At 43.7% G+C, this 25,860-nt stretch overlaps 2 protein-coding genes and 1 pseudogene across 2 annotated transcripts in view; 1 reads left to right on the top strand and 2 right to left on the bottom strand.

The window, feature by feature from the left end:
* Nucleotides 1-11,114, top strand: part of LOC124861393 (zinc finger protein GLI2-like) — a 65,007-nt gene extending 53,893 nt beyond the window's left edge. The window contains exons 9-14 of the mRNA XM_047355120.1: nucleotides 902-1,042; nucleotides 3,292-3,441; nucleotides 4,557-4,721; nucleotides 5,855-6,127; nucleotides 7,988-8,333; nucleotides 8,612-11,114. Coding sequence (XP_047211076.1) covers nucleotides 902-1,042; nucleotides 3,292-3,441; nucleotides 4,557-4,721; nucleotides 5,855-6,127; nucleotides 7,988-8,333; nucleotides 8,612-10,551 — 3,015 coding nt within the window. The 3' untranslated portion in view covers nucleotides 10,552-11,114. The remainder of the gene's footprint in view (nucleotides 1-901; nucleotides 1,043-3,291; nucleotides 3,442-4,556; nucleotides 4,722-5,854; nucleotides 6,128-7,987; nucleotides 8,334-8,611) is intronic.
* The window catches only part of LOC124861450, a 700,723-nt pseudogene that overhangs the window by 352,329 nt on the left and 322,534 nt on the right, over nucleotides 1-25,860 (bottom strand).
* Nucleotides 1-25,860, bottom strand: part of LOC124861512 (protein NLRC3-like) — a 737,509-nt gene that overhangs the window by 507,387 nt on the left and 204,262 nt on the right. The gene's annotated exons all lie outside the window — the stretch shown is intronic.

Raw genomic sequence — 25,860 nt, 5'->3', positions numbered from 1 at the left:
GAAGATAGAACATTTTTTAACGTTTATTTAATGTTTGAGAATAAAATATTTAATTCTTAGACATGTTTGAGGCTAATTTTAGAATATTTATTTTAACAGAACAAATTTAGAAATGTAGCAAAACATTTTTAACACTGGAAAAAAATCTTTTTAACTTAAACTTGGAAAATATTCATATATTTAATGTATTATTACAGTTTGGAAATTACTGCACTACACAAAGAAAGGATATGTAAGGACATTTTTTGTTTAGAAAACATTTTGGCAAAGAATTATAATCTATGAAATGAACTGCTTGAAACGACTTGATGAGCTTTATAAATAATTTGTTTCATTTTTGTCAAAGAAATTCTGAATTTTATCAGGTAACATGTAGACATCAACATAGTTGTTCTTTTCAAAATAAAACAAAATGCCACAGTGGAAACACTACTTTATTTTTTTAAGTGCATACTTGAAATGAATTAAAGCCTGAGAAGAAGTTTAGAGATACCCGAGATTCCTCTGAACACCTGAAGTAAACATGTTAGCTTGTTTGCTCTTTTTGTTCTCCAGAAACATTAAATCCTTGAAATGTTTGTCCTGCTGCCTGATTCTGTCCTGCTGACCTGCAGAAGCTCCGTTGATGATGCAGGATTTGGTTTATTTGCGTTCGCACTGCTAAATTATAAAGCGCTTGCAGGCCTAAACAAAAGTCACGTGTGTTTATTTGTGGTGCACTCCATCCAAACAAAGCGGATTCCTGCCTCTGTAAGTTTCCTGCATGATAGAGATGTTTCCAGTTCAATCTGTAATTTACCGACTCTTATGAAAGACGTGAGGAAACAGCTGAGGTGTTTCAGGCAGTTCCTCTGTTTAATCTCTAACATGCTGAATGTTTTAAAAACTGGATTTTCTGCAGAACCATTACAGCAGCGTGCCTGATCTGAAGGAGGACTTGGACCGAGACGAGTGCAAGCAGGAACCCGAGGCCGTTTATGAGACCAACTGTCACTGGGAAGGCTGCAGCAAGGAGTACGATACCCAGGAGCAGCTGGTGCATGTACGTATGGAGGCCTATTTAAAAACGAACCCGATTCTAATGAGGTGGAGATGATAAAAACTGTTTTATCTCATTCAATGTAAGAAAGGAGGACCTTAGGACCTTTAAGGACACGCCCTCTTTAGGGTCCATCCTCAGAATCAGTTTTCCCATCGTAATGAAAAGCTCTGAAGCATTCCTCACCTTCAGTGAAGCAGAGAGAGAAAAGAAGCAGCAGAGTGAGGGGGATTATGGGGGTACGGTTGGGGGTGAGGCTGCTGTCCATGAAACCCAGCTACGGGACTCCAGAGAACATCGTTTTCTTTCTGGCCAACAGTTTTATCAACTTCAAATAAATAAGTATTAAATCTCTCTGAACATCTCAGAGGTCAGAAGCATTCACACATTTCTTTGTTCATCAGTTTAAAGTATTAGAATATTTTTAATTACTTTAAGGACTTTATCTTCTGTCTCCCAGTTAGCTGGATCTGATTTGGGTTAAAAGCTTCCCTGCTGATGATTTTAGTTAAACTCCAGTTAAAGAGTTCAGATTCATTATTTTACAATTTGGATGATTTATTTTGAAAGCTGAAATGTTTGAAACCATCTTGTTTTCTTCATTCTGCCCATTTCTCCATCAGCTCCTTGAACTTTCTGTCAGATCCTTCTTAAAGAGACAGTACCCAAATAAAGAGGGATCACCCGTGTTGTTCTAAACCCAACGGTTCTGTTCAAACAAAAAATAATAATACAGGATTATTTTTACTATGCCTTCAAAAAGTATTCAACCCACCTCTAAAGTGGAGGAAAATGGTTCATGATTTTCATTTATTGTTTCTAAATAAATGTGGCTTACTTTTCTATTCTTGGATGAGACAAGAACTATGTTTAGTCTGCAAATGTGTGGTGTGGAACTATTACTGCACATGACCCTACAGTAAAACATGGAGGTGGCAGCATCATGCTGGGGGGATAATGTTCCTCGGCAGGGGCAGGGAAGCCGCAGGTGGAAGATGGATGGAGCTACATCCAGGAGTATCCTGAAGGAAAGACCTGAGACTGTGGTGGAGGTCTACCTTCCAGCAGGACAACCGTCCTAAACATATAGCCAGAGATACAGTGAGATGGTTTACATCAAAACAAATTAATGAGTTAGAATGGCCTAGTCAAAGTCCAGATGAAAATCCAACTGAGAATCTGACCTGGAAACTGATGTTCTCCATCCAGTCTCACTGAGCTTGAGCAGTTTTAAAAAAAGATTAGCAAAAAGTTAAAATGTTCAACGATGGTGGAGAAGAAGCCCAGAAGACCTGCAGCTGGACCTGCAGAGAAACATGGTTCTGCAGAGTACTGACTCATGTAGTTTCCTCTTCACAGTCATGCACTACCAAATAAAACCGATGAAAGTTTGTTGTTTAAACATGATAGGGGTGTGAATACTTTTTGTGTCTGGGTTAGAACTGACCTTCCTGAACAGGACTAACATCCAGCTGAACCTTACAACCAGTAACCCCCAGCACCACAGGGGCCTTGCATATTCTGTAGAACTCCACCCTAAACAAACCCACATTGGTGCCAATTTGGTCTTTATATCCTGTTAGAACCAGAACCAGATTCTATTACAAAATATCAAACTGGTTTTGTAGGGATTTGACTAATTTATTTAATATCCAGACATACTTTTTAAGGGTTTTATAGATTTTTTATTTTTAGAATGACATTTTTCAGCTGTTAAAACATTTAGTTTCTTTTCTTGGTTTCATACTGTTGATTCGTTCAGTGACTGTAGCTCCTTATGGCTCCGCCTTCTGCTCTGATTGGTCCAAAACAAATAGAAAAGCAGACCAGCAGCTACTCCTTTGCTGGATCCATGCATGAAAGAAGCAGTAGTTTGGTGCATTTGGTGAAGAAGTTGTTAGTTTGAGGAAGCTTGGCCTCATTTAAGTGCAGCTGCTGCACTGATGATTCCCTTAACTTTGATTGAAATTAGAAATGTTAAAGAAAGTCAAAATAAAAGAACAAAAAAAATCATATTTTCTAATATGCTGTCAGATTGTGTCACTTATTCCATGAAAATTAAAGCGTCAGGACTGAATTCCTGGAGCATCCTTGTTTCTAATTAGCACCATGTGCTGCGGCGCTCCTGAGAGATTTCCCCTGATAAGATTGATCTTTACAGAAACATCCAGCCGAGAGCAACATGAGAGCCTCTTAGCGGACAACCCTCTGCAGAAACCCACTCATTTCTTTCCTCCCTTTGTGTCCCCCAGCACATCAATAATGACCACATCCATGGAGAGAAGAAGGAGTTTGTGTGCCGCTGGGAGGACTGTTCACGGGAGCAGAAGCCCTTCAAAGCTCAGTACATGCTGGTGGTTCACATGCGCCGACACACGGGGGAGAAGCCACACAAGTGCACGGTGGGTAACGGATCGCCCCCGGACAGGCCCCCAACGAGCCCCTGGGGGGCAGCACCTCGCGCTCTCTAAACACAACCGACTACAAACATTCACCTGGGTTTACTGCTGACAAACAGTGTAGCTAAAACTCACAGTTACACGGCCAGGGAGGCAGGATGGAGTAATTATTTAAGCTTCTGCTCCTCATTTATCCTCTGACTGAGCATCACTAGTTTATTCAAATCAACCTGATTATGAGGTTATTATTTGTCACTGGTTTTTCTATTTATGCCTGAGAATTTCACAGATTTGTGTCTTTATGAAAAATATTTTATTCCTGTCGTATTATTTGTTTAAACTGTTAAAACGAAAACAAAATGTCTGCTGGGTGCCTTGTTGCACATTCAGCACATTTCACACATTATGGTCCAACCCTCACAACGCGTCTCATCGCCCTTGCATACCCGTTTGGTACCGACGACAACGCTTTTTCCTGGTGTTCTGGGCCAGGAAGCCAGCAATAAGCTCTGGTTCTGAGCAGCCAGAATAATGTGGCGAATCAGCAGCAGGAATAACTGTTTTGACTCCAGCTGTTTATTATTTAACTCATTTTAACACAGATTAAAACTTGTTCATCAGTCTGGCTTTTCTAACCTTACCAAATAAAATCAGCCGCGACTCTGGATTAGTTTAAGGATCCGACTGAGTTTGAAGATGCCTCATCGGCCCAGAAATTCTGATTAATAAAACAGTTTACAGATAAATGTACTCTACTTTGACAAGTAGTAAAATCTGGTGTTTGTTTTTCACGTTGTTCTGCATCTGAAACTCTTAGAAGAAGAAAATGATACGACTGGAGATAATTGGGCTCCAGAATCTCTGGTTGGACTCCTAATGAGCTGGAAAACAGAATATTTAATAGTTCTGCTGGAAAAATAATGTAAATAATTTAAAAAGTAGTTGTTGGCTAATTTTTCTGGTGAAAAGGGAAGCTGTTCATGAACAAATTGGTGAAGAGTGGAGTCTCTGATCTCTTTTACATCAGACAACTTATCCAATCATTTTCCCTTCATCAGAACCTTAAACAGACATTTAGCGATAGAGCTCAATGACCTCCTTGTTCTGCTCCTCTGCAGTTCGAGGGCTGCTCCAAGGCCTACTCCCGCCTGGAGAACCTGAAGACCCATTTGCGCTCTCACACCGGTGAGAAACCATATGTCTGCGAGCATGAAGGATGCAACAAGGCATTCTCCAACGCCTCGGACCGAGCCAAGCACCAGAACCGGACGCACTCCAATGAGGTACAAAAGGCTGGAAGTTCACACAGAATTCCTGATGGAGCTTCCATCAGGAATTCTCTCAGAGCTGAAACATGTGAGCTGATTGAAGTTCTTGAAAAGCCCACAGGAATTCATTTGTGATGACTTTGGATCAGAACCGATGCAGTTGGCGCTGATGCCTGTCCAGCTGTCTGCGGCGGCATCGGCGTTTTCTCTACTCCCTCTGAGCATGTCTGCAGATGTGCGGGGGTAAATAATGAGGTGTAGCTATAATGAGCACAATGTCCCACAATGCATTAGGATGCATTATGCTCCCTGCCTCCACCGAGAGGGACCACCTGGAGTGGCCGGAGGCAAACCCAGTCTGGACTGGACGGAGATGTTAGGAAATGAGTCCAGAAACGGACCCATTTTCTTCCTGTTGGTCATTTTTTTGGTTTTGGTAAAAATCTCCAACATTTATGATTATTTCTCAAGCTAAGATGGGCCGGACTTTGCTGCTGTTCACACAATGGTTTCTGCACATCTCTCCTAAGGTCCCACCACCGCATTTCAGTATGGTTGAGGTCTGGGCTTTGACTAGGCCATTGGTACAACTTGATCATTTTCTTTTCAGCCATGCTGTTGTAAATTAGCTGCTGTGTTTGGGATCAGTGTTCTGTTGAGAACCCAGTTTGGGCTGCAGCATAGATTCACATATAGGGTGGCACATGGCCCCATATACATAGTGGTCCAGGGTTTGATTCCCGACCTTCTGACCTTTGTTGTCTCCCCTTCTGTCTTCGTCCATCTCCTGTCTGATTATTGCAAATAAAAGCCACTAGTGCCACAAAGATCTTTAAAACAATTACTTTGGTATGAAGCAATGAGTTGTTTCTCTGGTACTCAGGTTTTTTGGCTGCAATTAAATCTCAAATCATCACCCCTCCACCACCGTGCTCGACTGTCGGTATGAGGAGTTTTGTGCTGATATGCTGTATTTCGGTTTCTCCAAACATCATCTCACTAAAAAACCTTATCAGTTGTACAGGGATGCTAAAAACATTAAAGGTTCAATGATTAAATATCTGAACCTTCTGCCAGCTCTAACGTAACTCACGCTGCTAGAACCACAGATATATTTGTAATCATCTCTCTTTCATTTGGACCCACAGAAACCTTATGTCTGCAAGATCCCCGGCTGCACCAAACGCTACACGGACCCCAGCTCTCTCAGGAAACACGTAAAAACGGTTCATGGCCCAGAGGCCCACGTCACCAAGAAGCAGCGCAGCGACCTGCCGCCCAGGCCGCCAGCACCCAAGGAGAATGGCGAGAATGAGAAAGGTGGTAGGCTCCACAGGGAGGACAAGCTGTCAGAGAGCAGCTCCCCCAGAGTCACGGAAGACTACCTGCACGTGAAATCCATCAAGACAGAAAACTCTGTGGTGAGAACAACAAATAGTCTGATGAGACGTTCTGTTTTAATTTGATTTTACTGAGAACAATGCCCAACGTTCTGCATCGTGACCCTATGGCGACTAAACCAACATGCCGTTTGTTTCTCTGGTTGATGGTTTCCATGTCTTTCTCCTTTCATACTTTCCTAATGGACAGACTTTACTAAGGTGAGCTGACCTGTAGATTATTGTCATCATTCACCATTTCGCCCCATATTTCAAGTACATTTAGCATTTTATGCACATTCATCAATCAGTCGATCAGTTGGTTATCTTAGACCGGGTCACTGGGGTAACAGGTCCAGGACGGAAACCCAGAAGGCATTATCCTGCTTGTTCTGCTGGATCTCAAAGCGTTCCAAGGCCAGGAGGGTGATATCGACCCTCTAGAACGTGCTTGGTATGCCCTGGGGTCTCCACATAGTGGCTTGAAGGCGTGGCTTGAATAACACTCACAGGTCAGGCACCTGAACCACCTCAGCTGACTCGGTTCTGAGCTGCCCTCAGATGTGCTCCACACTCCATCTCTAAGGCAAAGTTCAAATGCAGCCACTCCACAGAGAAACGTTTTGGCCACTTGTGCCCATCTAACTGCCAAAGGTAGCTCTTTCTTCACCTTGAAAGAACGGAACACCGCCCGCTGTGGACAAGGAAGACTCATGACTTGAAACTCAATCATGCTGTTCATTTCCATCTTTTATTGTTGTGCCCATTAGTGTTTTTAGATCAGATGAACCTTTTTATGGTTCTTAGAACTATTAAAGAGTCTCTGACAGCTGACAGAAGCGCTTGCTTTGATGGGTCTGTCTTTAGACCTTCCCATTATAAGGAGGATTATTTATGATGATTGCAGGCACTTATGTGACCTCACAGATTGCTGCAGAGAATGGACCTGTAACCCAGTAAATGGACTGAATTTATGTAGAGCTTTTCTAGTCATACCAACCACTCAAACTTCTTCAGAGCCACATTGACCCAGCAGCGCTCAGGTTCTACGTTAGCCAAGCAGAAAACAGACTTTTCCCACCTCTAGGTGCATCTCTATATCCAGCTCCATGTCGGGATGTTAAAACAGGAGCAACAACAAGTCTGATAGCAGAAGAAAATGTAGAAACCAAATTAAAGAACAAATAGATTTAGGAATTAAAATTTCCTCTTGTTTTTAGGTTGATCAAAGTTTTTGTTTCCGTCAAAAATTCGATTTAAATAAAGCAATTTTTCTTTTATGTTTTAGGGCAGCAGGAGGCATTTTCACCGATTTAAACAACACTGCATTAACCATATGCATATTTTACATAATTTATTGTTTTTTGCTTTATAAGTGTTGCTTTTCCCATCTCTCCTTTATTTTCACCAGCTGGGTTTGAATGTGGACCTCATGGGTTGTGGTTCCGGCTCCTGTTTTACGATAATATAAATTGTAAACTTCCACTAATTGATGAATTTACTAATAAAAATGCAGAGATGTGTTTAGAAACAACTGAGCAGCCGTGAAAGGAGAGACTGAAGCAGTCACCTTTAAGCTCCAGCAGCCTCTAGCTCCATGGAGGACTGTTTGGTTAAACCATCTCATGATGATCGGCCCGGCTCTTCATCCTTTCATCCTACCCATTTTTAATTCACACACAGACTCAGAAAGCCTGTAATCTGTGGAACCCCCACCACTCCCACCCCAGAAAACACTCATTATTGAAGCCGGGGGAGGATAAAAGACTGCGTGATTTACTGCTCTTATGCCATGTTCTCCACTGCTCCACTTTTGTTTGGCAAAAGGAAAACAGTTTTCAGGACAAGATGTTTCTGTTTACCCCAGTCTCTCTAATTCTGCACTCCGGTTTCTGCTTGTAGATGTATCAGTCCAGTCCTGGCGGTCAGTCATCATGTAGCAGCGAACCATCACCGCTTGGCACCAACAATGACAGTGGAGTAGAAACGGCGGCGCACAGTGGGGGAAGCCTGGGGGACCTCAGCGCCCTGGATGACCTGCCGTTCGTGGACTCTGTGGGCTTTGAGGATTCCTCCGGCGGGGTCGCAGTGGTAGGCCTCCATCTTAGAAAGCATCTGAGCACCAGCCAGTGCCTGGAGAACCTCAAGAAGGAGAAGCTGAAGGCAGTAAGGGACTCGTGTCAGTGGGCCAACAATCCAACACCCCCTTTTCATCAAGCCATCACGCTACCGCCCATACCGACAAGCGGTGAGTCAGGAGACGGCGGAGAATCATCAGAATGATCATTCTAGGAATTAGCTTCTGAACCAAAATCCCAAACCAAAGACATTTATGATGCTAAATGCTCCTGTAAGTTATTATGTAATAATGCAACCATCCAAAACCTTCTGACTTTTAATAACATACAGGAGGTCAAAGTTCAACCAGTAAGAACCTTTCTATATTTATAAGCATAAAAGCGTTTAGACCTAAAATTGCCCACATCTAAATTGTCAACTTTCTAACCATCTTCTGTTTGTTCACAGGGTCCCTCCTGGAAAATTCAAGTATGTGTGGAGATCCAGCCTCGTTCCCTGGCTCTGGCTTAGGTCAGCTGAGCTCTGGCAAAATGACTCTGTTGGGAAACCTTTTAGAGCGCCGGGACAGCACCTCCAGCACCTTAAGCTCGGTCTATACTCTCAGCCGCCGCTCCTCAGGCATCTCTCCTGGTTTCTCCAGTCGACGCTCGAGCCAAACATCTCAGTTTGGTGCCAACCGCCCAACAAACATCAGCTCAGCTGACTCCTACGATCCCATCTCTGCTGATATTTCTCGTCGTTCCAGTCAGACCAGTCAGTTTGGGGGGAATAACAGTGGACCAGGAGGTGGCGGGCTTGGCCATCTCAGCCCTTTCAGCCTGACCCCAGCCCAGCACTACAGACTGAAGGCAAAATATGCTGCTGCAACTGGTGGTGCACCTCCTACCCCTCTTCCATTCATGGATCAATCATGTCTGAAGGATTTCAATGAATGCTCTTCTAAAAACAGCCTGCGATCCATGCAGTTTAGCCACGATCAGAGCTTAATGCCCCATGAAGTTCCTTCCAACATTCCCCGTCGAGCCAGTGACCCTGTGCGACCTTTAGATCCTCTCAGCCAGTCACACATGCAGCGCTACAACAGCATGGTCACGCTCAACAGAAGGGTCTCCATGCAGCCCCATCCTCCTCCTGCAACAGATCGCAGACTCTTATCCCAGCAAGGATGCGTACAACCGAATGGCAGTCCCCATTGCTACCCCTACAACCTACAACCGCTAAGCATTTCAGAGAATATCACCATGGAAACAAGAAGCTGCAACAGAAATCCATCTAGTCGGGAAGATTTTCAAGGAGCCTCTGGTGTCCAGCAGCAGCTGTACCACCAGAGAAGGATGGATGTGGTGAACCTGAGTCCGGGGCAGCACCAACACATGGGTCCATCCTCACCACACAGCAGTGCTGCTAATGCACAGTGGAAGAAAGTTCCCTCAGGCTTCATGGGTGCCACCCAACAGTCCTCCAAACTACAAGGAAATGGGAATTTGTCTGTCATCCAGCAGAATCAGAACGCCGGATCTTTCAGTGTGACCTCCAATCAGCAGATGGTCCAAAACTTCAACCACAGATGCATGCTCAGTTCTGAAGCAGGAGAGGCCCTCTTCCAGCAGTCTTCTAATCTCAGTGAAGCTGCTAGCCCTCAGTACGGGTTCAATCAAGGTTCCTTTGATAGGAACGGCAACACCCCGTACCCACCCTGTGGTACCAGGCCTGCAGCCAATGGGAACATGCTGCGCTGTAAAGAAGAGACGGCTGACATGGACTTTAATCAGTTCCAGCCTGTGCAGATAAAAACTGAGAACTGTGATGCATCAACCATGATGTTAGACCAGCAGAATATGGCTTGCCAGAATCGTTTCCAAACTGGGAATCAGAGCCATCTCCAGCTAAGACCACCAACAGAACCTAAATCTCCAAACCTCTCGAGCCCAAAGCTGATGCAGCAGTCAGATGAATCCCAACTATCTCCTAGCAAGGTCCCAGGGCTTCCTTACATGTCTGATGACAATTCTCTGTTCTACACGGGCCAGATTCAAGTCCTGGAGCCTAATGGGAACTTGGACTGTCATGTTTCCCTTTTGGTGAGCTCACCTTCATCTGCTCCAAACTCAGCTGACCCATTAAGTAGGACTGCAGCAGCAGAGCATGCTCAGATAGACTTTGATAGTATGCTTGATGATGGAGATCATTCCAGCCTGATGTCAGGAAATCTAAGCCCAGGACTGCTTCAGAGTTTTTCCCCGAATTCATCTCGTCTTACGACGCCCAGGAACTCGGTGACGCTGCCCACGGTGCCGGCAGGGACGGGGAACATGGCCATTGGGGACATGAGCTCGCTGCTGACCGCTCTGGCCGAGGAGAACAAGTTCCTCAACTTGATTACTTAACCAACAAAAACTGCTTACCCTGCACATGATCTCCATTTAAACTGTGGACTAAAAACTGTGCGTTGAAATCATCTGTAGCATCTGACTCTTGTGTTCTTGTGCAGTTCAGGTGTAAATTATTTGCTATTTTTCACCGAAAGCCATACTTGTGTTCCTTGCCTTACGATGTGAATATGATGTAAAAAGAGTCATGTTGAAGAGTCGTGGAGCAAGATCTTTCTAAGTGCCTGTTGGTGGACACTCAGCCAGGTGTATTTCTGAGCTCGGACTGCATCATGACCCGTTCAGAGGAGATCACGGGTCAGTAATGATGTATCAGAATCTGCAGCCACCTTCAGCAGCGTGGCGGGATGTTTCTTCCAGATTAACTGTGACCAGTCAGCCTGATCTGTGGCTGGAATTAGAACCGTGCTTCCAGCAGCAAGAACAGGACTTCTCAAATTGGACCTGAATATAAAGTGTCGTTAGACCCAAGCTCTTTTTCTTGTATATTGTTCCTGTTTTCCTTTGTAAATAGAATTTGTACATTTTTTAATAAACATAAGAATTATGGATTTTTTTAACCCGTGTTCCTCGTTCTTTTCTCCAAATTCGTTGTTTGATGATCCAGCTCCAAATGTTCTCATGTGGTGAACGAATGAGGAAGACTGCGACTACTAGCAGACCGACCCTGCTAGATCCATTTGCTCTGTACCAGGTTCTAACTAAGTAGAATCCACACAGTTTATTTCACAATGGGTCCTACCACTGCATTTCAATACGGAGGAAGACTTAACTTTGACTAGGACAGTGCAGCGCCTTTCCTTCTCTATTTCAGCCATGCTGTTGTTGATCAGCTGCTGTGTTCTGTTGATGACCCAATTTGGACCGCTCCAGCTGGTGGACAGATGGACTCACATGGACTCTGGAATACTTTGGGATGGTTTGGGATAGCTCACCTCAGTTCAGAAGTTAAAGGGTCATGAACTGAGATGTTTTCCTCTTGGGAATAATCTCCCTCCCTGCAGAATGATGGACAGATAGTTGGGAGATGACCTTTGAACCCTCCCCAGGTTGATGGGCAGCAACAGTTGCTGCTCTGAGCTCATTGCTGATGTCTTTCCTCTTCGACATTCTGTTAACATGTTCCAACCTGGCAGAACCGTTGCTTTCACCGAGGTGATCCCACTGATGATGATCCGGTAATAAATCCATTGGATCAGTTCCTTTCTAAATCCCACTGAAACAGCCAGGGTGGACTTTCAGCTTCATGGTTGTAAATATATTGGATCATGTTGAATTATTATTGTATTTCAATGGGTAAAACCCTGGAGTTGAAGGAGGCTGTATTTCCTCCTTGTCCTGTCAGGATGTAGTGTTCATAACCAGTTTAAATGTTCTGGTCTCAGGCCAGGAGGCATGAAGCTCAGCTCTGATAATGCTTCATGTGCTCCGTTCTGGTTCTGACTGAATATTCTCCATCAATCCATCCGCTGATTGTTTCCTGTGAAGAAAAAAGTGTTGGTAGCCTTAATAATTCAAGAAGGAAACTTTAGTCTTTGAAGCCAGGCTCCTGCAGCCTGTGCATAGAGAGCACTTTCCCTTCTCCTTTCTTGGCCAACATCAGTCTGCGACCTCTTTGAAATAACTTCCTGTGACCTCGTCTTACCTCTGCTGTAACAGCAGGCTTAGCATAATGTAAACGCTGCCTCCTCAGCTGATGAAAAAGGACGCTAACAGGAGAGGAAAGGCTGGACGTGTGCAGAGCTGCACGCAGCCTTACTGTTGTCCAATATTAGCTCTGACAGAGCGGCCCAGAGGACTCAGCTGCCGAAACCACATAAAACAAACCAGCTGAGAGGAGCGAGAGGGTCGGGGGGACGCGGCGCTGAGCGCTCACAGGAACAAATGATTTTACTCTGTCAGGGAATTCAGCCGAGGATACGTTTGATCTGCAGGGTGTGATTGCTCTTGCCACCAGAATTCCTTATTCTCTCAGAGATGTGGAGTGGGAGGGAAATTCGCCTCAGGCTGCAAAATCCAAGCAAGAAGAAGAAGAGGACGCTTGCAGAGATCATGCATTAGCAGCACCATGGTTTATGGAAGGGATAACTGAGTGAGAAGGATGTAAGACAGGCTTCCAGAGCTGCTCATCCATTATGACCGGACTTCATGTCTGCCTAAGTTACAGAAAACAAGGTGGATAAACCCCCCCTCTGACCTGTAGGTACCTGGAAGCACGGGACGACACCTGTAGATGCAGCTGTAAAGACCTTCATGAAGAAAGACCACTTAGGATGCAGACACGATAGGTTTCTGTTTCTAATCTCCACTTTCTGGTTTTTTCATGCAGCAGAAGCTGATTTTGTGCTGAAATGCAATGTTGTAATCTAATTTATGCTGTAAATTAGATTAAAACAAGCTCAACCTGAACACCTTCTCCTCACTTTATTGCAGTCAGACTTTAAATTTAACTAGCGTCGTGGCAGATGGCCGCTCACACTGATCCTGGTTCTGCTGGAGGTTTCTTCCTGTTAAAAGGGAGTTTTTCCTCTCCACTGTTGCTACATGCATGCTCAGTATGAGGGATTGCTGCAAAGTCAACGCCAGGGACTGTCCACTGTCTCTACATGCTCATCTGGGAGGAGGGAATGCTGCAAGTTACTGACTGGATGCAATCTGCTGGGTTTCCTTAGATAGAAAAACTTTTTATCCAATTTTGAATAAATAACTGAAACTGACTGAACTGTTCAATGATTAGGATTAATTGGAATGTATGAACCTGACTGTTGTGAAGTGCCTTGAGACAACATGTGTTGTGAATTGGTGCTATATAAATAAAACTGAATTGAATTCAATTAAATTTATATTCAGCCGACACCTAAGGTTCTAGGAAACGTATGAAAACCTTAGGTCATTGTATGTAAAGAACATGACTGAAGATCTGAAACCACAAGACCTTAGTTGGAACTCAGATCCCATCCTTTCCTTCAGAACTGAGGACTAGATGTTTGGGAACTGAATGATAGGAGAACGTCCAGGAACAACGGAGCAAACGTGACCTTTTCTAAAGTTTGACTAGATTTCTACTGACCCTGTTGGGTAAACTAAAGCCATGTTTAAACAGATGAGGTGACTCTGCAGACATTGTACTGTATCCACACATCTCTATTGCACATAACCTCAGTGGAGAAATGAAGCTGTTGAAAGTCAAAAAGTAAACAGATTATCAATAATTACGTAAATCTCCACAACAATCTGATCACCAAGCAAGCGAGGCATTCATAGTCTAAATAAAATGAATAATAAAACCAATCCAAGAAGCTTGTTGTCAGGTTACCATCGACTAACCAGACCAGCTCTCCCAGTATGTCCACAAACAAAATACCGCCTGGTTTTAGATCGAATCATAGCACAGAAACTGGACTACTAAAGACGTTAAACGACCTCAGATGGAACATGGATCAAAACCAAGCTTCTGTACTGGCCTTACTGGACCTTAGTGCAGCTTTTGGATTCTGATCACCACACCATGCCACTGCATGGGTTCAGGCAGACTGGACTTTCTGGAACTGTCCTGAAGTTGTTCAACTCATATCTCAGCATCAGGTGGAGGAGTTCCACATGGCTCCATTTTAGGTCTTATTTTTTTTAATCTTTATATGCTGATGACACACAGCTCTATACTGCAGTGTCTCCTGATGACCCCGGACCCATCGATGCACTTCTTACCTGGATTTTAGATATTAAGTCATGAAAAGTGCAGAACTTCCTCACCTAAAGCAGGAAAAAGCAGAACTTTTGGTTCTTGTCACAGAGAGAGAAACTAACAGCCAAGTTCAAACACTGGTGATGAATCCTTCAGGTCAGGTCAGAAGCCTCGGCCTCATATTTGATTCAAATCTAAGATTCACAAACCGCATTAAAAATATTAATAAAAAAAACATTTTATCATCTGGAGAACATTACCAGAGTACGACCGTTTCTCTCCCGGTCTGATGCAGAGACTTTAGTTCAGGCTTTTAGAACCTGTAGAATAATGTTCTGCTTTCTGGTCCTAACAGAACTTTAGCTCCATGAAAGCTACTACTTAGATGATGCAGATGAGGACCATTACTTTATTGCTGTTTAAGTCATTAATAATCTTGCCAAGTACTGTTATACTGTTTAAGATGATTGTATTTTTTATTCTAGGTTACTATAACTTTAGCATTTTAATAAGTAGTTATTTTTATAGATATAAATCTCCAGTGTTTCCTTGCGATCTACATGACCTATAATGAGATTAAAACGCCACAATCCTTCAGGTCAGATTAATGTCTGTCCTGCTGCCGTTATGAGCTCCGGACATTAAAACGCATGACATCCTGTCGTATCTGTGTTAGAGACCCTTATTTTGAAGTAAGACAGGAAGAAGTTCCTGAGTTCCCCTGTTGAGTCGAGACCAATAAAACTTCTCATCAGGCTTGCCGACACTTGGCTACAAAAGCTTTGAAGAAACCTCGACTGCTTTAAAATCCATTGTTTCGAGGCATTTTTTAGCTCGTCAGAAAGAGGAGAACCGTCAGATAATGATGACCCAAAGGTTGGAATCTGCTTCATCGGATCCTATCTGAGATCAACTCTAAGGCTAACTCTGGTTCAGAATCCAACATGCTTCAAGATTCCTAAAAACTGTTATTGAATTTCAAACCTTTACTGTGTTCGTTGAAACACAGGCATCTTGACTCAACCCATCGCTGGTCTGCATGTGAACCAAATTATGTCCAAATAACTGGAGCAAAGCAAAGTTCTCCAGAATAACAACTAGTGTAATAGTAAAGAACGTCTTGAAGAGAAACCCAATCAGAGGCTGAGAGAGATCTGAAGACCAGCACTCTTCATCAACACTGCCTGCTCTAGTAATAGCAGTTTGACATGACAGAGTCTCTTCTTCTCCTCTGACCTCCTCCATCCTCCTCCCAGCTCTGTTCAGCTCTGCCTTATTGCCTTATTATCACACATGTGACAATCTAACAAGGCTGAACGCCTCCTCCTTCTGCCGGTGTCAGCGCCGATGATGGATAACGCTCGGCGCTCGCTGATGTCTCATTCATTTCTATTAAACTCATATGGAAATTCCCCCACAGCCCCCAGAAGCTGCAAGAACACATTAATCTGGGAATCAATTTCAGAGGCCTGTGGTCAAACTGGCAGCTGAGGAGTCTGTCTGTCTCCATTTGGATCTGCTGCTGGATGATCGCTTGTCATCAAACCCAACAAACCGCCCAGCGATGAAGAGCGGAGGCACAGACTTTACAAAACATGTCGGACAACTCCAACATCATCCAGATTATTTCATTTCAGATCTCAAACATCAACTATGTTCAGAGAACAACCTGAAGGCAAAGGTTGGAGGAGGTAAGTCAACTCCAAGTGATTAAATGTAAAGTCATGGAAACCTCACATTTCTTCCATATTAAGACATTTTCATGCCTTGGTGGCCCCAGTGGGACGATGCATTATTAAAGCTCCACTCCTCTTTTCAATACGGCCACCTTCCTGCAGACGGCTAGAACCGGGCCCTCGGTGTCATTGCCTGCTTCATATTAACTCAGGTCGTCTGAATAATCCTGAGGAGCGGAGCTCTTAGAGGACAGTTGGGTCGGACCAACAGACTTTACCAGAGACACGGAGATGTTCTTCAACAGATTTTCTTCTGCTTTTCCTCAAGCTTCCTGCTCGGACTTCCAGCTGATTTAAATGTGGAGGTAATCCATGTTTCAGTTTTAGAGCTGGATTCTGTTGTCTCCTCAAGCAGATCAGCGCTAGAAAATTCTAAGAACCTTCTGAAGGAGTGGCTGCATGAATCCTTCAGGGTTAGAAGAATACCTGAAAACTGACGGAAAACACCTTCTAGACCCAATAAGGTGACGTGTGGAAATCAGGTGGAAAAATATTCTTTATTCATTCCGGAAATTCCCCAAATTCCATAACAGGCAAATTTAACCGTTTCCAGCTCATTTTTAACCTTCAAGTCTCTCTTTTTCCAGCCTGGTGGCTTTCCTCTGAAAGTTGATCTCCAACATGAAGACGTGCAACACAAAAACCCTGAACCGTAAAAGTTAGACATTAAATCTGTTCATTTTCTGACCTTCTGGTAGAACTGCAGCAGGAAAACATCTTTTTATGATGAAAACCGGAAAAGAACTTCCAAAAAACTTCAAAATGCCTCATCTTAGATGGCACTGTCTCCAAAATCAGATGTTCCTCAGGTTAGCAATCATCAAGCTTTCTTCTGGACCCTCCTGAATGTCGAGGCGTTAAACACACAGGAGCTCCAGTAGCTGGGTTCAGACAGGAAGTGTGACATTTCAACAACATAAACCTGATAATAAGTATATGTAGTTTTGCTCTGGTGAGCTTCATGAAGGTCCAGACAGCAGGAGGAGAAGACACAATGATAATAATAAAAAAAGGAACCTCAGATATTATGTTTATCTGACAGAGAAACAGCTGGAAGACAGGAAACAAACTGGACTTTTATCCAGTTTTATTTGAATAATTGAATATTTCACGTTTTGTAATCTGAACTGCAGTAAAACGTAGAGAAATGATGAAGACGTCAGAGCTGACCGATCACCAGTGAGGCCTTCAAGGTCCTGAACTAATAACTGATGCATATTCATGTTTGTCCCCCTGAAAAATAACATCTGTTTTCCAACAACGTGCCATCTGCTGGAGGGACGTCTAAAAGCGCATCAGGAGGAGAAACAGCAGAGAAGGTCTACAGAGCGCTGAACCAGTCTCAGGTGGGGGGGGGTCAGAGAGGTTCCTTTATGGCTGAACTGGAACCAGCAACCTTCTGACCTGTTGATCCTTTAGGAATTCCTGTTTTATTCCCTCTGTGCTCATTGTTCTCTCGGTTTCCCTGCATCCAGTCTTCTAACTAGCTGGTTCTCATGGCTCCCATCAACCCTCCAGAGTCATCTCCAGCACCTTCTCACCAGGTTCTCCATTCTTTGTCTCCATGCTGGTTTCCACTATGTCCTCCTAACTTCTCTTCCTCAGCTTCATTTGTTCTTCATGTTCATCATCACCAACATGACACGGCCTTTGTCGTGTCTGCATTTGGGTCCAACCTCTCTGGTCCTGTTCTACACATTGTTTTGGATCCGGTTCCATCTCTGAGCTTCTTTTTGTCTCTTTTTTTCACATTTAGGTTGTTTCCTCCCATTTATTTGGTTCTTTGTGATCATTTCTGATATTGTTGTCATTTATTTATAATTGTTATGACTGCTATTATTATTTCATTCATTTTATTGATATTTTTGTTTATATTCATCAGATTTTCATTGTTTGAAGCCATTTTGCACCATTTCTAACAGTTTTTGCTTTTTTCTTTCACTTATCTAAAGGTTTGATGATTTTTCTTCTCATATTTTTACTATAAGCCATTTCTCTGCCATTTGTTACCATTTTTACCACACGCATCATTTTCTTTTCTGTATTTTAGGTTAATTTTGTTTCAATTTTTGTCCCAGTCTCATTTCATTTTGTCTAGATGTTCGTTTTCGTCTCATTTTCATCATTTTTTAAGCATATTTTCTAGAACTTGGAGCTGGTTCTCTGCCTCTGTCACACTGTTTAAGTTCTTGACGTCATTTTGATCATATTTGTCTCATTTTGAATGTTAAGGAAGGAAAATGTGAGGAAATTTGTTCAGTTTTCTTTCAGCTGGTTCTTTTAATGTGTTCATGCCTCATATCTCTTTATTTGCTCTGATGAGATGTAAATCCAGGGCTGAACTGCTCTCTGGGTTTAAGGACACGTTGGGTTGAAGCTTTCTAGCTGACGGGGACGGTACCAGGAAGAGGTTGATCCCACCGGCAGCTGACTGAGGTCAGAGCCACCACCTCGCCGCTTGCCGGGTCCTTCAGGTCTCGCCTCTCTGGAGGCTATAAGGATGGAGGTCCTCATTAAAAGCTCCCACTACTCTGCCCTTTCCTCCTCTTCCTCACCCGCTCCTCCTCCGCTGAGGAGGAATGCAGATAAACGTATGCTGGACCCGTCCAGGTGTCATCCAGCAGGTGTCTTCTAACAGCTGGACCATTTTAATTTAACTTTCAGTCAGAGTAAATGGATCTGGACACATTTCAGGTGTTTAAACCTTGAAAAGCTGATGTTTGGTTGGGTTTAGAGGTTATTATCCATCCCCGATGAGTCTGTGAGGAAGATTCAGCTGCATGAACACCTCTCTTCCTGCAACAGAAGCCCAGTAAATACAGATTGAACACGAACGTTTCCAGGATGGTTTCCTCCATGAAGGAAGCAGGTTGATGCAGGAGGAAAATTTCAGTGAAGTTTTAGAAGCTGGTTATCTGGGTGCTGCAGGGAAACAAAGAGAACAAAAAGCAGCTGATGCAACCTCGCTGTGCTGATTATTTAGTAGCTTTTTCTCCTTCAGAGGCTTTTACTGAGCACTGTTGGGCCTGTTGGGCAGAGCAGCGCCAGCCTGTTTCTGGGCCCAACAGGCTTCATGTGTTGGCTCCGATTCTCCGTTTGCCTGATGCAACCTTTTAGAAACCCGGCCCGACGTGGAGCCGGAGTTAGCAGGAACCATGGAGAGGGCTCCACATTATGCAGCCCGTGGCCCGGCCTGTCAGCAGCTAATCACTGCAAGGATGATGGATGGTGTTTATTCGCCGATGATGGGACGCAGCCCCCTGCCTGATGATAATTGTAATAAAAAGGACAGATCAGGCCGGCCACGTTATTGAATTATCAGAGCATAATTTGCATTAATGCCGGCTGCAGGGACCCAGGATGTGATGAAGATGGTTGGAGGGGGGGCTGACAAGGACTAGGCTTGTTAGAGAGTCCACCTTGAAAAGCTCCGCCTGTCCTTGGACCCCCACAGATCCCCACCATGACACCATCAGTCACATGATGGACAGCTGAGGTTTAACCAGCAGACAGCAGCCCTCAGACTGGAACCATTAAAATCAAACTTTAGAAACTCTAGGTTCATCTGATGGGATCACCTGAGAAAGAATGTCCTGACCTGCATCCACCCTGACCCAAACCATGACGCTGCCACCACCGTGTTTAACTACAAGCTTCTGCTCTAAAGCCACAGCTCATTAACTCCGTACAGTTTCCAGTTAAACACTTTGGTTTAAAGTTTTATATTATTTATAAAACATTTATTTATCTGATGGAGGAAAACAATAGATCAATATATGGAGCCACAGAAGATTTGTGTCATCAATGATCATCCAGTCTGTTCAGAGATGGTTCCAAACTGTCCCGAACCAGTTTGACCCACGACCCATTAAACTGGACCAGTAAAGAGTTGGTGTAAATGGATCACCGGTTTCTCTGGTGTCTCTGCAGAGGCTCTGGGATCTTGAGAAAGAAACACCTGGTACCACATTAGAAACTGGTCTGGATCTACTGGAACCATAGTGACTGAGAAGGGGATACTGAAGATGTCTGATCCTGAATCCAGAACCTGTTTGGACCGTTTGTCCATGGACAGCATCAGACTGAAGGTCTGGGAAGGGAAGGTCTTCTGACCTTTTTAGCTACAGTAAGAAACAGAACTAGATTCTGTAGGAGATCAGGTCCGTTTTGTGCGATCCATTTGAGACTCCTGATGTGTGGAAACCAACCACCATCTGTGAGGGAACCCACACGTCCTGGTGTTCTGCAGTGTTCTGTACAGGGATTTGGTCCTGCCTTGGTTGGATCCACCTTTAGGGTCTGGACTGACTTTCAGAAACCTTCTCTCCACCACTGATGCCACCTCTTCCGCCCTCTGGTGGCCACTCTCGGTATCTCAGTTCCTTGTAAATGTGTTCAGATTTCCAAGTGATCCTGAAAGAAAATCAACCCTGAGCTGAAGTAAAGAATCTGGTAATCCCAACGCATCCAGCATCAGTTAGGAAAACCATCTGGGACCTAAAGAGGATCATCCGAGCCGATCCGTTAGGCCCGATCATTCCCTGAGTGTTGGAACCAAAAGGCCCAGTTCAGTCAGAAATCAGAAGAAGACACGGACGATGGAAACAGCAGAAGCTAAATGGACCGGCTGCTTTAAAGTGAGAATTCCCGGTTTTCCTCAGTTCAGAGTAGCTGAGCAGCTGAGAGCAGGCTGGTATCCTGAAGACCAAACATAGGAACTAACTGAATATTTAGCTCAGATCCTGACAAAAGAAACTGGAGGTTGTACCAGGACTCTGCTGCTGCAGAACACCTGTTTCCTGCTCTTAGCTCCATGATCTTCACATGTTGAGATGTTTTAGATCCTGGGTTTCCTTCTAGAAACTCAGGTCAAACATCCAAACCTTGTGTGCAGCTCATAGAAAACTCCTGAGGGAACTGAAGTTCAGGCAGCTGCTCTGAAACGCCCCCTAGTGGACAGAAACCTCCCCAGCACCGACTCTGTTAAAAGGTAAAAACTGCAACTCCTGACTGTTCAGATTAATTACTGGTAATCTCAAACTTTACTTTAGCAAATACCTTAAAAAGTTTAAATTGTTCTAACCTGAGTTTTACTTCTGCTTTCTGTTTGTCTCTCCTTCATTATTTTGTTGCCATTTTAGCTCCAAGAAGACGTTCCAACCCTCACCTCTCCACGCCTCCTTCTTAAAGCCCGGTTTGTTTTTTTAATCTGGTCTTTGATGAACGTGCAGAACCCGTCTGTTCAGGTGAGATGTTCTACAAAGCATTTTTTTTTTAGCTCCAGCACATGTAGAGAACAGCTGGTTTGTTTCAGTAATTTAGGATCTGGATCATCTGGGCGTTATTGAAATGTCACAGATTGAGCTGGAGATCTTACAGAACTTTATCTTCCTTTGGTTAAATGCATAACTGGCTGATTTAAATGTTTCGTTTGGCATTTTGTAGGAATTCAGGAATTCATCCAAAAGATGATCAGTTTTCGTCTCAGAACCTGAATGTGAACTCCAGTGAGGAGCATCAACTACTCTCCTTCAGTGTGAGGAGCCCTCAGCATGTTTACCAGATTGTTTCTTCATCCAGAAGCAGTTTGTTTCAGATCATCTGAGCTGCAGCGATGCTGCAGTGCGGCTCTCTGTTAAATAATCATGAGGAACCCCCCCCCCCACCCTCGGGTGTCAGCCTGACGGTCCAACAGGGGGGTGGTGGAGGTGGTCTCCATATTAAACAGCCACATTAGAGCTGTTAAACGGAGGGCAGCCGCCACAAGCACCCAAACTGGAAGTGACCCCGCTCTTCTCCTCGCCTCGGCCCCTTCCCATCATGCTCGGCGGGCTCCCAGGAGCCCCCCCGCCCTGCTCGCTCCCTGCCATCTGCTGTGATTTATAGAAAACAGTCGATGATTTATGGGCCAGTCAGTTCCTGATGAAGTTGTTCTCTTTCATCGCAGCGACCTCCCGACCCACCAGCCAGGTCAGGGAAACTTCTGCTAATCATGCACCATGAGGAGCTGCAAACAGGGGCCCCTTAATAAAATTAAGGCTCCACGGGGCCAGAATACTGATGGACCTGTACCATCCAGACTCCGTTATTATACAGAACTGCTCTGAAATCAGCCAGACTGAATAATTCTGCCAACATCTGATCCATATGGAGGGAGATGATCTTTCAGCAGAACCTCCGCCTAAGTTCTGAAGCAGAAACCCCTTAATGGACTCAGCTCCAAATGAAATATGAAAAATAAAATAGTGAAAACATAGAAAAAAACTTTAACAATCCCTACAGGAACAGCTGAACTTTAACCTCAGGCTGGCCAGATTCGCTATAATAATGACTGGTGTGTTCTCCAGAACTCCCAGAACCAGTGGAGATTTTGGTATGGAAATTCTGGTGGGGCCCAGGCTATTCATACCAGAAAATCTGATAATATAATCCAAACATGAACATATCACACTGAACCTTACCCTCAATACAAATACAACTTGCTGTGATGACATAATTTATTCTATCAACAGTACCAAAGTGTTTAAGAATCCACGTTTCTTACTAACTAACAACTGCAAGCAGATTGTTCAATCAGAACCATATGAAATGGTCGTATGAACACTGACAGCACACACAACAAACAATGCTGCTGTCGGAAACTGAACGCATCACCTGCATCATTTGGAAGATTTGATTAATTGAATTAAACAATAAACCCAGCAGCAACAAAGTAATGTGTATTTTAAAGATACATTAGGACCCTGATAGAAAAAACATCATATATTCTGAAAAATCGCTTTAACCCCTGCAGCAGTCAACAGTTGATAATTAAGCATAACAATATATTAGACTCACCAGTGAGGTTCATTTCTTGAAGAGGAAGGAAGCCCAGCGGTCCTTCATGTGTGCAAACTTCTCTATGACCTTGCTGTTAAAGTCAAACAGTCCGTGGATAAGTTCATTTTCAATGGACAGCATTGCCAGGGCATTCAGTCTTTGTATTCCGTGTAAATGTTTTTATCCTTTTTAGAGTGGAGAAGTTTCTCTCAGATTCAGTGCTTGTCATTAGTGTTGTGATGATGATTTGGAGAAGTGTCACGGTTTCAGATAAGGCCTCTTGGAGGTTGTTTTCATTAATGGACTTCAATAAAGAAAGCGCGGTGTTGTCTTTGCTGAGTTCTCTGTGCTGGTATAAGGACATCAACTCGGTTTTCAGCTTTGCCTTATTTGTTATTGGCCATAGTTTAATGGCACATTCCAGTTCAGCTTCTGGAAATGACTGCACAAACTTGGAGAAAAGTGTGCAATCAATGAGTCTTGCTGCCATCAAATGGTCACTCCTAGAGAACCTCTCCTCCACTTGACTCATCACGGTGTCGCAGGCCTCTTTCATGACTGTAGCCGTGTTGATTTTCCTCCTCTTACTTCCTTCTGGATTACTTTCTCGCACAATCACATCAGCTCGATCCCTAAGACGTCCTACATTTCTGTTGAAGGATTTCATCGCGTGGTTGATGCCAGCTGCATCAATGTCCCGTTTTTGCAGTACACTGTAAAATAATATGTCCACTTCTGGCATGAGCTCGGAAAAGAACTGCAAGAAGTGAAGGAACTTTGGTTCCTGCAGGTGCATAGACAGACCATAGGCCTCGCTGATGGTCACCCTGTCCCATCCCTCTGTTGTGCGAATGTGGTCCAAACACTTCTTAATCTCTTCACGGCATTAACAGTTTCTGGAGGTCTGAGGATGCGCCTATCTGATGTTTCGGCAAGAGCACCTGTTCTCTTGGGTGAACAAGAGAAAAAGGTGGCGAAAGCTGACAGATCAGCAAAAAAACACTTTTAATTCAGAAATTCTTGCTGAGCAGATTTGTTGAAGTGTTAAGTTTAACAGTGCACAAAATGGCCGTTTGGATATCGCTCCTTCAGAAGAGTCTGAACTCCACGCACACCTCCACTCATTACTGCAGCCCCGTCATATGTTTGCACTATGATCTTGTCAGTCAGGAACCAGTAGCCGTTTTGTCTTTCGCCTCAATAAATTCCCAAAACCTTTCTGTCACTGTGTCGTTTACCATATAGCGCAGAACGATGACCATTTGTGATTTACAAGACACATCGGTTGTCTCATCTGCCTCCACGGCAACAAAGGGTGCATTTGTCACCTGCTGAAAAACCTCATCCTTGTAAACACTGTACATGCAATCTAAAAGTTCATTTTAAATGACTGCTGAGGTGCCCTTAAAATACGGTTGAGCATCATAATGGCTCCTGAGTCTGGAGTCTCCCTCGCAAATATGCATCTAAGAATGCTGGGATTGAAGGAACCAGCAGACTCGTCATGTCCACGCAGGGCAATCTCACACTTTCCGCAAAGTTTTATACAGGTTATAATTCGGCCGAGAACATACCTGTTTTCTTCAGTCTGTCGGTTATGTTGTTCAATACCAGGCTGGTATGCCCTGTCAAGCTGCGATTCATCATTAGTAGCCTACTGTATTTATATTTCGTATCAGTCCCTCATTAGCTAAAGAACAGCTATCGCAAAGGGCATGCCCGCCCTTTTGTATCAACCAATGGGAACACTTCAGGGGCCCTGGCCGCCTGGCCCTACTTACGAAATTAAAGAGCACGTTGAGCACGCGCTCAATTTGATTTATAAAAGAAATGATAAAAATGTATATCTTATATCTGATTTATTAAAAAAACATATATCTTCTTGTACAAAACAGCCCCACTGGTGGGGCCGTGCCCCACGGGCCCCTAATGCAAAAACGCCACTGCCCAGATCCAGTGGTAGTTTAAGGGTTTGGTCAACCGGATCACTGCAGCTCATTTGGTTCCACCTGAGATAATCCTGTTTAAATTATAAACGATAAATGTGACATTTATCTGTGGGAGACTGTGGAAATAATTCATATTTTTTTTACATCAGAGATATTTTACAGAGGTGGGAGACTTTTAAAGATGCACTCCAGCAGTTCTGGTTCTGTTTAACTGGACCTGTAAAGCTCTGTCATGGTTTCATGAAGAGGCTTTAAGTCTTTAAAAACCAGCTGATTTTGCAGGCAGCCTCGTTCTAAATCCAGTTTATTTCTACCAGCATCCAGGTATGGTGTGAGTCTTACCTGCTGCAGGAACTCCTCTTCAGACACAAACCAGCAGCAAACAGAGAGCTGAGAGCGCCACCTGCTGGATGACTCGGGTTTAGATCGAAGAGAAGAACCTTAGACGAAGAAAACCCAAAGAAACCGGATCATATCTGAGGTTTCTGCTCCCAAACTGCAGGTTTGGAGCTGCTAACTGCTAATCAGGTCAACAAGAAACACCTAAGGCTCTGCACCCACAGCCTCATGGGAAATGTAGTGCAACACACAGCGCAAGGAAGGCAGGACTTTCTGAGATAGACATCGATCATTGGTTTAAATAAATTAATGAGCTACAATAAAATATTAAACATGAATATCTAGAATAATTTTCAGACACTTTCTTGGTGAAAATGATTTCAAAACAAATTGTTAAAAATGTTTCCAGTTAATTCTGAGGTAATTTGGTTCTGTTTGGACCACAAACGCTACATTTAAGCAGGTTCTGTTCCACAGATTTAAGCCTGCATCACAGAACCAGATGAATTAATGTTTTTCTATCTTATAAAATTAAATGAAATTCAACCTGAGCTGCCTTTTATTACTGATCATAATCTGGGTTTATTTTCACTATTATAATACATAAAGAGTTTCTGCTCCTCAAACATTCAAATAAAAATGATTTTATTCCCACTTCAAACCAAGCTTCAGATTCTCGATCAGCGCGTTGGATCAACCCTCTGGAAAGGAATGAAACATGTTCCCAAACCGGCTGCAGGGATCATTCGGACTTTCTGAGGGCCCCATGCGGTACCGT

Source organism: Girardinichthys multiradiatus, chromosome 24, assembly GCF_021462225.1.
Source record: "Girardinichthys multiradiatus isolate DD_20200921_A chromosome 24, DD_fGirMul_XY1, whole genome shotgun sequence".
NCBI lineage: Eukaryota > Metazoa > Chordata > Actinopteri > Cyprinodontiformes > Goodeidae > Girardinichthys > Girardinichthys multiradiatus.
This window is presented reverse-complemented; position numbering and strand designations above follow the sequence as displayed.